The sequence below is a fragment of the Chaetura pelagica genome, unplaced genomic scaffold (assembly GCF_000747805.2).
Source record: "Chaetura pelagica isolate M959 unplaced genomic scaffold, ChaPel_1.0 scaffold344, whole genome shotgun sequence".
NCBI classification, from domain to species: domain Eukaryota; kingdom Metazoa; phylum Chordata; class Aves; order Apodiformes; family Apodidae; genus Chaetura; species Chaetura pelagica.
The window spans coordinates 7,506,795-7,521,907 of record NW_009953098.1 but is presented as its reverse complement, the minus strand read 5'-3'; the positions used below and the strand labels follow the sequence as shown (position 1 = coordinate 7,521,907).

Genomic DNA, 15,113 nt, shown 5'->3' with positions numbered 1-15,113 from the left:
GCTGACATAACTGGAGAAGCAGTGAACACAGATTCTGTTTTGTTGTTGGTTTTCATTATCTGTGCCAGCACTGGCGGAGTAAATCAAATGGATCCCCTGCTTCCAGACATGTAACTTACTTTAAAAAGTCCCATGTTTCATGGTGGGTTGCAGCAAGAAGAAATCATGTATAAAATGTGTTGGAGAACATCAGCTTGTCACACAAAGCAATGACAGGACATGGGTGTTGCAAAAACATAAAAAATCTAGTCTGAAGCACAAAGAATTTTATGTGGATGCTAGGATAGAATTAAGATATGAATTAAAGGAAGTATAATTAGTTTAGGGAAATGAATTATTCGATTAGTGCTTCACCAAATAAGGATGGAATTGCTAATGTTGACAATATGTGAGTGAAAAGAAAGGTGTTTCAATCCTGTTAACAAGATCTGTCAGCCTGGATAGGCTGAACATGAATATTTGTTATGTTAAAAACTTAGTGTGACTGTGCTGCTGGTGAAAGTGATAAATGTGATTAAGCTTGGAAGTATAACTTTGCATCTGAAGAGAGTTTGTTGTTAAACCTGAAGACTGCCATAAACAATATCAGTATCAAATAGAGACCAAGCTTTGTCTCACTCTTAACAGAAACCACCGAAGCCCAGAAAACTTCTTAGCCAGATGTTAAAAATGGCTCTTGACTTCCTTTACTTTTTGCTGTAGAAATACACAAGGTCTACAAAATCTTTACTGGTTTTTTGACTTGTTTGCAGTTGTGTGGTATGGAATTGCAGTACACAGTTTAAAGGTCACAAGTATTAAATCTGTGTCAACGTGGAGAAGAATAGGAGGCCTGATGCTAGGCCTTGTTACATAATGTTGTCTATCTGGTCCTTACTTGGGCAATGTGAATAGCTGCAGAGCAAATCTGGCAGAACTTAGTATTTCACTCTAGTTATAAAACATTAGCTCGTGAAAAGTGCCACTGAACTCAGTGAACTGTGACAGCTCACGCTAGGTGGGGCTCTGCCTCTCACAATATTCTTAAATGGTGGTGGGTGGGTACAGGGCATGAAATTATGACATAGAGTTGACAAAATCTAGTCTTGTTTTTGGGAAGAAGGGATTAAGCAACAGGATTTGAATCTAGGTAAAACACATCTGGTAACTGTTGTACAGATTAGTGATTTAATAATTGGAAAACATGTATTTTACCATTTACATTTATTCTCCAGTGTTTTTTCACTAAGTTTCTTAAAGAAAAAGTGACTAGGACTCTTTTGTTACTTACAGGTGAAGATAAACTTTACATTAAGAGCTTGTGAGACAAGAAATAAGTATAGATAAATGACTATTTAATGTATCACCTTGTCATGAAGAATAATATTTGCAATTTATCACAGTTTTGTAGGTAATAATGAAAATATTCTGGTAGTTAGTTTTTTATTGTGGTTTAGTTTCTTGAGGATTGCTAAGGTGTGGGGTGGGGGGTTTTTTGTTGTTTGGGCTTCGTTTTATTGTTCTGTGACAGCAAGTGTTCAGTGGGTTTGAACTACCCAATTGACAGAACATTGGTCCTATGAGATCTAGCATGTACTTAGAAACTGTAAACCAAGGTTATAGGAAAATGTACAGTATCTTTAACAATATTGCTGCACTACTGCTTATTGATAACCCTGATTTTAGGTTCCCCGGAATCCTGACCTCCCAAATGCAGCTCAGGTACAAAAAGAGGAACAAAAGAAGATAGATGAATCTATGCCTCTGAATACTGAGGAAACTGAAGAGAAAGAAAAGCTGCTAACACAGGTAAAATAAAAATTGCTGAATTATTTAATAATATGGTTTTACTAGTATGGAATATGAATGCTGATAGTGATAAATACACACAGGAAAGGGGCACTGATGTTAGAAGAAAGCAAACAAGATGTAATGATTTTGCTTTGGGGGATCTTTTCTGTCCTTGAGCATGTTTACATCTTATTCACTTACTTATTCACTTACTTATTACTGTTTCCTTGAATGTCTGCAGTGTTTGAGGCAAGAACTTGTAAAGTAGATGCAACCCAGCAGTACATGCAGAAATCCAATCAGTGGATTTCTTGTATATAGATCTTGCATGTTTTTTATTCAAAAAGGGTTTGAATGAGAATAAACATCTATCAACACACATGGTATTTACACTGATGTAGTGTGTCACATGGTGTCACATTGGTTAATTTTGTCCCAATTAGGTTGTTAGGCTTGTTCCTTTTTATAGTGGGACTGCCTCCCCCTGTCACTGGCTAATTTCTTGACTTTTTGGAATGTTACTCTGTTAATTAGGCTTACTTAAAAGCTAATTGTGTCTCAAAGTAACAGGATTTTTTAATTCAGAAAATATTCTGTAAAAGAACTGGAGATAGTGTACCTTGAGAGGAAATCTGCAAGGTCACTATTTGACTATTAATGTCACATGCTTACTGCAAAGGAAATATTGAAGCTGGTGCTGATATGCATGTCAGTATTGCTGTTAATGAATCAAAAGAAATATTTGTGTTATGTATATTTGAGTTCTTGTGAAGATGCTATGGAGTGAGCTTATTCAGCTGGAGAGGTGGCAGAGTTCCTTCTAATATATTTCTGTGATGAAGAAAACACAAAGTACTACAAATTGCTGTCAGGCATGTAATTTTCTTGTTTGTTTGTTCTTGAGGTTTTCTCCTTTCCCTGTCTTTAAATTGTAATTTCTCATTTCTGGATGATGATTTTGTGCATTTAATCTCACTTAACTGTTGTTCAGTTTGGGATTTATTACATAACACATTTTCTGTTTGTAAGTGCCATAGAGTTTCCATTTGATTACATCTTTTTGGGCCAGAGTTTGCTTCTTGACATATTTAGGTTTGGATCCAGCTGTTTGTCTGGTTCAAGGTTTGTATATGTCCAAAGAAGGAGCTCTTACTTTAGATACTTGCAGTACTCTTAAAAATTTGTAATGGCACTTACAGTAGTGCACCCTGTACTTATAAAACATTTGTTGCTTGTATCTGCTGAAGGGTAACTGAAAATGACAGTAATCTGTTACTGACCCTTGTTTCTTTGGAGAAATGTAAAAAGTTTAAAAAGAAAATCAAGTTATGTCATGCACAAAAATAACTGCTCAGGCTTTAAATGATTCAGTTATAAACCCTGGATAATAGAAGTTTATGGAAATCCTGGAAGACCATTAACCCCTGTAATCATGTGACATTGCAGAGGCATCGTCAATTGGAGCAGATGATAAATACCTAGGACAAAATTTTGTCAAATGTTTTCCTTCTACTTAGTAATGCCTTCTTCATCTCTTGCTATTTACAGGGCTTTACAAACTGGAATAAAAGAGATTTTAACCAGTTTATCAAAGCTAATGAGAAATATGGTCGTGATGATATAGACAATATTGCCCGTGAGGTGGAGGGTAAATCACCTGAGGAGGTCATTGAGTATTCAGGTTTGTGATATTAGGAAATATATTTCTTAATCATGTGGTATCACCATCATATTTGCTACATGTTCTTTCAAAATTACATGATGTAGAATTTCGATGTGTATGAGAATATGTTTTTTAAAGTACACGATGGTTGTTTTCAGAATACTAAAATCGATTAAAAAGGTTGAGTTTGCAGCATATAAATATGCCTTCAGCTGCCTCTATCCCTCCTTAGTCAAAATTTATAACTTGGCAAAGTTAATTTACATTGACAAAATGGACTTGTGGAATCATGAAGTTGCCTTACATTGGCAACATGATTCTTTATGCTGTGAGTGCATGTACTGTTTTAGCTAGTACACTGGCTTCTGTATTTCTACAGTGCTTTTTAATTTGTATAGAATTCTTCCCCTTTCATCCTTGGATTTAATTTTACTGAGCAACTTCATAAAATTTAATTTTGACATGTTCTTTCAATAACTTAAAAAGGAAGAGTTCTGCAAGACCTCCCTTCAAAGTTTTGGATTTATTTTGAGTTGGCTTAAAGATGTCAGTGGGGAAGTCAAGGATGACTAGTTTTTATAACAGACAAAGTAGTTTCTGACCTTAGCATTATGTAGTGAAAACTGAAATGTGAATGTTTCACTACTGGACTAGCAGCTCTGAAGTTATTTCACCATTGTTAGGAAAGCTGTCCTTAAAAGTAACTTTTTTCAGAATTTTACATAATTACCATTAATTACATTGAATGTTACAGTTGTTAATAAAACTTTTTTTTAAAAAAAATAACTTTTGAAGGCCCTGAATAAAGGGTGTGTGCAAGTTTATTTTTTGGCTAGTATAGTGAAAGGGAGATTATTAGCAAGTCTTTTAAGATTTAATGCAACAACAAACGGCATAATATTTTTTTTTTCTGGAGTACCTCATCTGATTAAAGTAGCAGAGAGATTTTATTTCACAAGTTATGTTTTGCATTTCTAGCTGTTTTCTGGGAACGCTGTAATGAACTACAGGACATTGAGAGGATTATGGCTCAAATTGAACGAGGAGAGGCAAGAATCCAACGGCGAATCAGTATCAAGAAAGCCCTTGATGCCAAAGTAATTGTTGCAGGCTTTTCTCTAGCTGTCCTCTTCTGCCTTCCTTCAGAGAAGGAATAGTTGGGGATGGGAGTTCTGTGTTTTTATATAGCGTATGTGGTATACTGTAAGCTACACTGACATGTAATAAATCCTTGCTGTAATATTGTATGTTTAATGGTCTTTATGTTTATTCTCCATCCAGATTGCAAGGTATAAAGCACCTTTTCATCAGCTGCGTATTCAGTACGGAACAAACAAAGGGAAAAATTACACAGAAGAGGAAGACAGATTTTTGATATGCATGTTACACAAGATGGGCTTTGACAAAGAAAATGTGTATGAGGAGCTCAGGCAGTGTGTGCGCAACGCTCCTCAGTTCAGATTTGACTGGTTTATCAAATCTAGAACTGCAATGGTAGGTGTCAGTTGCATGGACTATGTCATTATATGAAATATCTTTTTACATTTTTAAGCACCAATATTTGGATTTATGCTAGAATATTGGAGTCTAAGAAACAAGTGCTGAAAGAATAACTTTTATTCTAGTATCTATTTTTTTTAAATAAAATACCCTTTTCCCTTAGTACAGCAAACAACACAATACAAGTGAAACAGATTAGAAAACTTGCCAAGCTGACGTCCCATGTTACCCAAAGGGATTAACACAGAGTCTATCCTTGTAACTTTTATTGCAAACCAGAAGTATTACCAAACAATGTCTTTGGAAATAAAACTGCTTTTCAGAATTACTGGACAGTATTAAAGACTGGAAGCACTTGAATTATATACTGGGAGGCAAAATCAGGTTTTCTAGTATTGTTACGTAATTCCTAAAAGTATGAGGAGGTTTAATAATTCATGTAAGACTTAATCACTGAAGCGGTTGGTTTAAAATTCACTTTCTAGTCGTGAATAAAGATTATGATGTGCAAGTACTTAATTTTTTTTAGTTCTATTTTTCTGAAGATTTTGTTCATACATAGATAATATAATACAAGTTTGATAGCAAGTAGGCTAGTACTCTGAATGTTAGCTGTGTTTCTTTTCCCCTTTCTCTGTCTGAAGAGGGAGTCATTTTTTAGTTTAGTCATGAAGTAGGAAGTGATAATACCAACATAAGTTTTGGTGGTTGCAAATAGTAAGCTATGTAAGTGCCAGTCTCAGAAATATGGAACTCGTTAATGATAAATTATTAGCTCTGCCCTGAATTTTTGCTCAAATCTCTCCTGATTCAGTTCCTTTTTCATATGAGTAAAATTAAGAAGTGTGTGCACCTTACATAAGAAACATACACATGTATTTTCATGTGAATGTATTTATATGGGAAACATGTACTTCCACTTTTATTATATACTGGAAATAACTTAATCTAACTAATTTGTGAGAACTGAGAGCTGGAGCATTTTGGTCTGTTTGAATCCAGAACTGTATTGGCCATGGCTGATACAAAAGGTTGAAGCACACAGTTGTCATAGATTATGCCACTTGTCTTGTAAACTTATTTCTAATGAAATGTTATGCTGCAGTCATGTAACTTCAGTGTGGTTTCGTATAAGAATCTGGATTTTTATAGTAGCTTATTGCAGCAATTGCAGAGCCACTGGGCACTGCTGCTTCCCATCTTTGTTCTTTCAGAGTTCTGGATGCTGTAGTAAGAATAAGTAAAATATAAGATAAAATGTAAAATGTGTATTTGAACAGGTGGGAATGTTTTCCCAGTGCTACTTATAATTATGCAGAACAGTTTCAACTTGATATTTCAGCAATTAGTGTCTTTGAATAGTGCAGCATTATCTCTTAATGAAAAAGAACTGCAAGGTTTACTTGCTAAAATGTCTGAAGAAATACTGGATTTGAAAATTATGTTCATAAAGAGAAAAGTCTCCAATGTTTAGTCTGTTATGAAGTTTTTTAATTTTCTGTGGAGAAATCCATTTAAATAGAATTGTGCACTAGAAATCAAAAATGTAGCTCATTGTTTAATATGAGTGAATGTGTAGTTAAGTCAGGGCTAGAGTAGAATATTCAATTTACAACTTCTTGCAGATCCTTATGCTCAGCATGACTTTTAAAAGGGGATAGGAATAATTTGCTGAAGTGTAGAAATATGTTCTGTGGTGTCTAATGCTGAGATTGAGGCACTGGGAACACAGTGAATCTGTTGGCTTATGTTTTCTTTTAAAATTCTATCCATTAATATTTTTAGTTTTTCTGCTATTACACAGTTGAAAAATAATTGTATGGAAATACAAAGCCAAAGCAATTTTTCACCTTTAATGTGTGTTTGGTTCTCTGAAATGTTTCAAGTTATGATTTAGTGATTGCCTGTATGGCTTTTATGTGTTAAAATATCCTGACATTTGTGCAAGTGTTAATTTCTATGGGTCTGTTTTGCCCTAGCCTGGTAATTCTTGTGAAGAAACATGCTGGAAAGTCACTTGGTACTGGGAACAAAGAACCAAGTATAAATACAAGTCTTTATAAAGGGGGAAAATGGTAGAGTTCAGTTAAAGTGATTCACATGTGATCTCAAAATTACTCTTTATTACATTCAAACTGATACAAAACAAGATAGAAAGGGCAATGTAAGTCTGAAAAGTGCTTACCAAGTTGAGAAAGCTTTGTGTTCTACTAACCACTAGATGTCTCTTGAATTCCACAGAAATAGCTAATTTATCTTCCATCTTCTGATTTTTGCTTTTCCTTCTGCAGATTTCTCTTTGAAAAATACAAATTCTGCTTAATTTATTTATTCCAAAACCAGATGCTTTACCCTAAATGTACATTTTCAAAGAGCCTGAGACTGCCTACAGTTGTAACTTTTTTTATCCTCTGGGCACAGCAGTTTAAATTTTTAAGTTTAATTGTAATTTGTTTTTTATTTCTGTCAGGCAGGATGAATACAAAATACCGTGGCAGCAGTGAATCGTGTTTCTGTTTTCTGAAGTCATAAATTATGCATATTCTCTTTTACCTTTCTGTAAACCCTACCCATTATAAAACAAATGACTCCTTTGTAAATACAGGAATATACAGGCCTGTTGACAGAGCTTAGGACTACTTTCACTCCCAAGTCAGCATCTCTACCTTCAGTCATGCAGAAAGTGATGGTTCAGTGCTCCCATCTTATTTATTGCAATACTAGTCTTTATAGCTATGAAGGGGTGAGCAAAATACATCTTATCTCTTTCCATCCTAAAGTGAAAAGTATCAGGCCATACTGAAAAAAATCTCATCTCTAAAGGTACAAGGCATTTTAAACTCCTAAAGTATATTTTTATTGCAATAAAATTGAATGGGTCAGTCCATATGGAAATTTCACTGCAGGATTTATCATGCAGATCTTTTTTCACTGTTTGTAAAGAAGGTTGCACTAAGGTAAAGGCAGATGAACAATAACTAAGCTGATTTTAGTATATGAATATTGAATGTTTTTTGAAAATCTGAGTATGGAATTAAAGACTTTTGAACATAGTTATGTAAATGGAAGGATTTGTATAATGTATTTAGATAATTTGATGTTTTCTCTTTCCTTAGGAGTTTCAGAGACGCTGCAATACTCTGATATCATTAATAGAAAAAGAAAACATGGAAATTGAGGAAAAAGAAAGAGCTGAAAAGAAGAAAAGAGGGGCAAAAGTCACAGCAGTATGTTTATCAGCACTTAATTCTAGCAGGGCAGAATTAAATTATATTTTGTTAGAAAATGAAAAAATAATTGTAGTCACTATTTTAATATAAACTATTAGCTGAGAGATTAAACTGAAATATTTGTCTGTTCACAACTCTCCTAGATTTTATATAGCTATTCCCAAATCATCTTTTGTTTAATTAGCAGAGGAAGACTCTAAGAAAACATAGAATAGCCCTCTTTCTACCTATACCTGTACATCATATGTTTGTTTAAATTTAATCTTAGATGGTTATTCCTCCCCTGCATAGTAGTTCCTGGAAGAATAAATTATAAGAAGTGCTTCTTTTATTTTGAAGAGTTGTCATCTTTAGAACAGAATTGTATATAAGTCAAGGTCCTGATCTTTTCATCCAATTCATGGTATGTTTGGTACTTGTACCAGTGAGACGATGTGAGGAATTTAAGAGGATTTAAGAGGTAGCAGTATTAAGTGTCTAAATCTTGGATTTTTGTTTACCTTTCCATTAGATTCCACAAAGCCTAAATCAAATATATAATACATAAGGGTCACTTAACTTCTTTTGTAATAGTTAATCATGTACTTAAAATTATTATTACTTTTTAATGATGCCACAGTTTTGTTTAATTTATAAATTTTTTCCCCTTTCTAGTCTCAGAAGAGAAAAGCAGATGTGGCTACTGAGAACTCTGGAAAAAAAGATGCTAAGAAAGTGAAATCGTGAACCTGAAAGCTGAATGCTAAGTGTAGAACTGCCACTTCTCTCCATCTACAAGTGTTAATTGCCAACTTCTTTGTATTCATGGTACTCTCCTCCAAATCCCATGGTTTAATTTTGCAAATTTTGTATACTTTTCAGTGTATTTCTTTTTCCCTAAAATGTGTATTTTTATATCTTATGCATTCCAGTATTTTTGTGAACTGTATTTTGTGAGTTTTATGTCTTTGGCAAAATTCACTCAGTCCTTGTTTTTTGAAGCTTGTGCTGAGGTTTTAGCTTTTATATGCTGCTGCTTTGAAGAAAAACCTAGATTCTATAGCTGTACTATTGTTGTTTAATATTTTAAATTTTTATGGCTGTTGGAAAATAAAGTGACTTAATTATTTGAAGAGAAATATACTTCCCCTTTGTTTCCCCTACCGTCTCACCCTTTTTTGCATAGCTACGTTTCGAGTGAATGTTAAGGGTTGTATAATTGTGCCTTCATCATTGATTAGTTTGTTTTTTTTTTTCAGAGGAGTGCTTAGATAGGATCCAGGAGCATGACAGAACAATAACATCTAATTAGACTGACATCCTTGTTTGCCGTCAGCATTAAAATGACATTTTTCTATGAAGTATTAAGAAGGAAAGTGAGCAGATACTTAAAATTTTATGTAACTTAATTATAGTGGGCTTCATACCTGCTCAAATACAGGGTGAGGTGTTTTTCAGAATGACCTCTAGAGGAAAACTTTTCTATGCCTAATAAACTGAAGTTGTCAACTAATAGCTTTGTTAAGTAATAAACAGTATCATTTGTCTTCTGGTTGGTAGGTTGCTCAGCTCTTCTGCCTTGTGCTAAAAGATCCTTGTTGCTCTAATTATCTCTGCTAACTTTCTGCTTTTACCTTTGATTCAATGTGTCAGTCAGAAGCAAAGGGGATATGTTACTGAGTGCTCCTTTCTAGTATTTCTATTTTAACGAAGGGATGAAAGTCTTGAATGTGTGAATTTTTGACTTTGCAAGAATAGCCTTTATTAAGCAGGTTCATACTTTCTGCTCTCCTTGGAGTCTTCCTTTCCTGAATCAGTAGAACAGTGACAGTGACATCTCATGCTGTACTTCAATCTTCCATCTCATATCTGATGTTTACTATGGACCTTCTACAGTGAGATACGCCCTCATAATGCCAAGTCAAGATGAATGCAGTCTGCTTTATGTGGTACTTCCATTGAAGACTACTTGTAAATTTCTTCTAGTGCAGTTTGCTTTCTTCTGGGTTTAGATATGAAAAAAATCTCTTTTAAACTCGTATTTCATGCTTCGTACTAGCTGCCTTCTGTATCTGTAAAATTCAGGACTTTATAAAAAGTTCTTAAGTCTTAGGACAGAGTTCTGCCCCTATTCTTTCATGTAAATTGAAATATTTTGGAATGCCTTCGAATTTTTCTGGGATCAATCTCTGTAAGCTTGATGAGTCATTTCCAGCCTTTCTTGATAGTCCATGTTTAAAGTTTGGGGCACAATGGGTGTGATGACTTGGTTGAGCATTTTGAAGGATTAATAATTTCATTTTGTATTTTGGAATGGGGCTTTTGTTTGGGGACCAAGTTATTTCACTGGGCTTTTTAATTGTAAGACTTCAAGTGTAAGAAAAAAAGGGCATTAATCTCTTGAGATTAATCTTTGTTGACAGCTACATCTAATAATGATAAGGCACAGTTTTCAGACAGAAGGTTATTAGTAGGTGTCATCACATGCTTTTAAACCTGGATGGGGTAGGTCTGCTCAGAAAAAAGGATGTCTTTTCCAATAATATTTTTGGTATTAGAGTAGTTGACATCCTGCTTTATCCTTAGGAGAAAGACATCCCATGTAATTATAGGCTGGAAAAGGGCCATGCTACATACATAGATAATAATGAACCCCTGGAGGGTTGTTTTTAACGGAGAGAGGAAGATGGGTTATTTACATTTTCTTTTTTACTCCCATGTCATTCAGTAAGTTTATGGCCTGAAATTATAAAAACAGTAGAAAGAGGAGGGAGATAAAGGTTGGAAGAGCCAAATGAATTTTTGTTTAATTACATGGCACTGTCTAGACCTTATTCTGTTGCTCCTGTTTAGCACTGGGTGAATATTTTAATGTTTGAACTCTTGAAATAAGTTGTGTTCTGTTTTTGTTTATTGTAGATTAGCTTTGTTTCACTTGCATGTTTCTGTGTACCCAGTTTCCCTCTGTTGCAAAGTGTATGGAAAGTCTTAAATGGTAATAACTTGTTCTTTTATGCATATTTCTTGTTTTCAGTTACCACCTGAATTCATGTTCACTTCTCAGCTCCTTCAATCATGTGCTATACTAGCTATATAGCAAAGGATCGTGCAATTGTTCTTCCAGATGTTACCCTCTTGATCAGATAGCTTTTCTGAAGCATGATAGATACTCCCAGGAACTACCTGTTATCTCTTACAGTCTGTAACTTCTAGTTCAACTGAGCGTGCTGTTGAACAACAGTCCATGAGAGCACTTGTGCACTATATACTAGCTCCTCAGCATATTGAGCCTTCCCATCCATCATGTCCCACAGTGATAACTAAAGAAAATTGCTAACAGCTGCTGGTCAGGATAGAGTAAAATAGATCTTTCTTTTCCATTTTTGTTCTTCTAGTTGTAGATACACACACTGTGTGCCTAGCTGTATCTAAACGATATGCTGCTGTGACTTAAAATTAGATGGATTTAAATAAAGCAATCTTCCTACTCTTAATGGCTACTTTCTTAGGTGAGGAATACTGTGTGTAAGAAATTTGTAAGCACTGAATGTTATGTGATAAAAAGCTTCTAAAAAAGTCTGGGCCTTTAGGCAATTTGATAGTTGTCAAAAAATTGTGATATAAAATTATGAAAAAACCCAACCTGTTTCCTTTTGAGTAGACAATTAAGATTTGATTATGTTACTGTTAGGCTTGAAGAAAGAAAAAGTAGTCATCTAGTACCTTTCACGTGTCAGGCAGTGCATGTAATGTTCTGGGAGAGGCCACAACAGTTGTATTCTTTTTCTTTTCACGTACTCATCACTTCCAAATTATCAGCTCTTTAATTTTTTACCTATGTTAGTGACAACAAAAAAGTCACACAGCTGACCATCATTATATTTAGTTTCAATTTATTCTAATGACACAGCAAAGGAATTAAGCTTTCCCCTTGCTGGTAATATTAGACCATCTTTAGATACTGTTTGCACAATTAGAATTACTATAATAAAATATTAAGTAGAATTTGTTCTTGTAGATTAGCATTGCTTGTTTGATTTAGTGCTAATGCTCGTTATCATTTAAAAAAGCCCCAGCTTTCACTCTTGAGATCATAAACAAGGGATACAGTATAGGGAAATTAATCAGAATCTTCCCAAATGCCCGATGGAAGTAACTTCTGTTAAGCAGCTCCTGCAGCATCTGCATTTCCTGCTGTGCACTGCTATGGTACAGATGCTTTCTGTGCATGCCTCTTCCTCAAGTTCAGTGGAGGGATTAAGATGTTTCAGTGATCGCAAATTAATGCCAAAGCTAAAAGTGGGCCTTACAGACTGAAAGAGCATATGGAATTTCATGGTCAGCAGCAGTTTACGTGAATGTAAAGTGAAACGGTTGGTGCAGACATTGGCACTTGTGATGCAGGAGGGGACTCGTCACTGACTGTAGTTCTGATCTGGTTAAGATAGCTTGACAGTTGTTACATTTTACCTAAGTTTGTATAGTCCATGTACTTAGCTTCAAGCATGTATGTAAATGCTTTGGTGGGTCACAGTTATAATCTTTGATATGTTCTTTTCTTGAAAGCGTTAAAGTTGAACTTGGTTTGCATATTTTGAAATGTAATGTACTCTTTAATTGCATTTGCATGATATCCATACTTTCAAAAGAGCCTTAATAGGAGTAATATTTGCTGCCTCAGAGGTATGTCTGCATTGTGTTGTTGAAAGATAACTTCTAAAGTTTTTCAAGTTGAGATTTGTTTCTTAAGTTGTACATATATGAAAATAAAAATTAATATTAAGTCTTCTGGTAGTTACACTGCTGGTACAGATGGGCCCATGCACATGGATACTATTCAAAATAGTTTGTTTTTATTGTTCTTGTACCTCTCATAACCTTCAGACTATAGTAGCTGAATGAGGGGGCTGTATGCCTGTTCCACATCTGCTTTCAACTTTTCTAATTTCCTGTAATCTAAAAGAAAATACTAGTAGTGCCTGTATTTTTGTGACAGCCTGGCCTCTGTTGTCTCTTAGTATGGTATGATACAATGTATGTTGATTGAGTATTAAAGTATATTACTGTTTTTATGTTACTCCATACTTCTGGTGTATTACTGAAATAAAATATACTGGAGCTTAAGTCTACAAGACACAGAATGGTAGGCACCAGGAATTTTATTGTTGCAGCTGTTGATCACTAGCCATGCTAGATATACTGCTCAGAGAGAAGCATGCCCTAAATGAATGCTCACTTTTCCACTTGTTTTTCTCAGGACAATTCCCTAGAAATAATGGAGAGACAGTAAGGAACTGTGGAAGACCAGTTTGTCCTGGCATTGGCTGGTAGCAATTAAGTCTGCTTCACAGTGACTTTTGATAGACCTCACTATTTTTCAGGTGAGGCACCTAGACCAGGATGAAGGAGGTGGGAGTGGGGATGGGGATCGTGTTACCTGGTTCTCAGTATTAGGGCAAAATAATTATTTGGTTCACTACAAAGAACTGTAGTTCTTCCAGATGATAGTGTTTCACAGTGCCAAGCTGAGCATGACTCCATAGCTAGTTTCTACTTACATATGGTCTGTGCTGGTCTAGCAGCGCTAAAGTCTGCCATTTTAAAGACTCTTTGGAAGCAGTACCTCCCGACTGTTCTGGAGAAGATGCTCTTCAAACTTCAGAGCTTTTACTGGGAACAGTGATGCTATCTGCAGAGCTACTTGGTTGCTGTGGAGTTTGCAGAGGAGTTTGGTATTGTCTTGTGATGATCCTTCTTGCTTTAATGTTGCTGGCACGGTGTTTTTGGGAACATGCAGTTGGTTATAGACACCTTTTTCAGGGAACAGACCACTTTATTTCTACATGGCAGTTTTTTGCCATAATGAAAAAGGCTGAAAAGTCATCTTAATTTGTCTTCTCATTTGTTAATTAGGTGAACACTGCTGAAGGCCACAAAACCTTATATTCCACAGATCAGTTTGGTAAATGGCATTTGTGGTGTGTCATCTTTCTCTAGCTTAACAGATGGATGTTTTGAGTCCAGTAAGGTTTCTCTTATTTTTCTCCTTAGGACTGTTGCTTTCACGTTTTTTCAAGATAGCCTCCTGAATTTCTAGGTACCTATCTAGATACCTCAGAATCTTTATTCCTTCAGAATATTTTTGTCTTTCTTGTTTGGTTGTGGTTTTTTTTGGTTTTTTTTTTCCTATTATTTTTGCCATTTCTGCTTAGGAAATGAAAGTGGATTGATGACTGAGTATTTAAAGTTATTTAAAAAAATCTAAGGATGACAGTCCTTAGGCTCATAAACTTAGACTTGAGATTTTGTGAAGACAGTGCAAACTGTAGTGCACACTGGTTTACAAATTCCATGGAACTTTTACAAATTTCCAAGGATATGTCCATGCTGTTAGAAGTCAGTCCTGACTTATAAATAAATATAATACAATACAGCATTTTTTTCAAGTAGTAACTCACCACAGTTTACTGTTCTTGAAGAAATTGCTGTTATAAATTTTTAATCATAGTTCACCTTGAGGAACTTGCTATAAAATGTTATCATCTTATAGCAAAGTCAGCAATGCAGTAAACAGCCATCATTCTAGACCCTAAACTTTCTTTTCATATTAATCTGTCAATAATTGCCTCCTTTAAGTATATATGGATGAAGTGTTGACAACTTTGCTAATTACTCTTTTTTGTTTCACTGCCTGAAATTTATTTTTATTGGTTAATGCTTTGTAAAAGGAACTCATATTCCATGGTAATAGGCATAACAGCATGGGAAAACAAGTGAGTTTTCAGCTCTGACTGAGTCTTAAGCTTTTCTTTAGTCAAAATACCTGAATAGATATTGTGAGTGAGCTTTGTCCTTTGCTGAGAATAGTAGCTGCTCATTAGAAATTTTGAGATACCTTTTATAGGCCTGTGTGTGCTCCCCTGCCTACTATGTAGCTATCCCCTGTGCCTACTCTGCAGCATCCTCTTTCC

The 15,113-nt window shown here is 35.0% G+C and overlaps 1 protein-coding gene across 1 annotated transcript in view; it reads left to right on the top strand.

Annotated features, from left to right (window-relative positions):
• Positions 1-9,362, top strand: part of SMARCA1 (SWI/SNF related, matrix associated, actin dependent regulator of chromatin, subfamily a, member 1) — a 23,539-nt gene extending 14,177 nt beyond the window's left edge. The window contains exons 19-24 of the mRNA XM_009997231.1: positions 1,666-1,788; positions 3,319-3,451; positions 4,412-4,530; positions 4,715-4,927; positions 8,050-8,160; positions 8,818-9,362. Of these exons, the coding sequence (XP_009995533.1) occupies positions 1,666-1,788; positions 3,319-3,451; positions 4,412-4,530; positions 4,715-4,927; positions 8,050-8,160; positions 8,818-8,889 (771 nt within the window). The 3' untranslated portion in view covers positions 8,890-9,362. The remainder of the gene's footprint in view (positions 1-1,665; positions 1,789-3,318; positions 3,452-4,411; positions 4,531-4,714; positions 4,928-8,049; positions 8,161-8,817) is intronic.
• Positions 9,363-15,113: the final 5,751 nt, after the last annotated feature.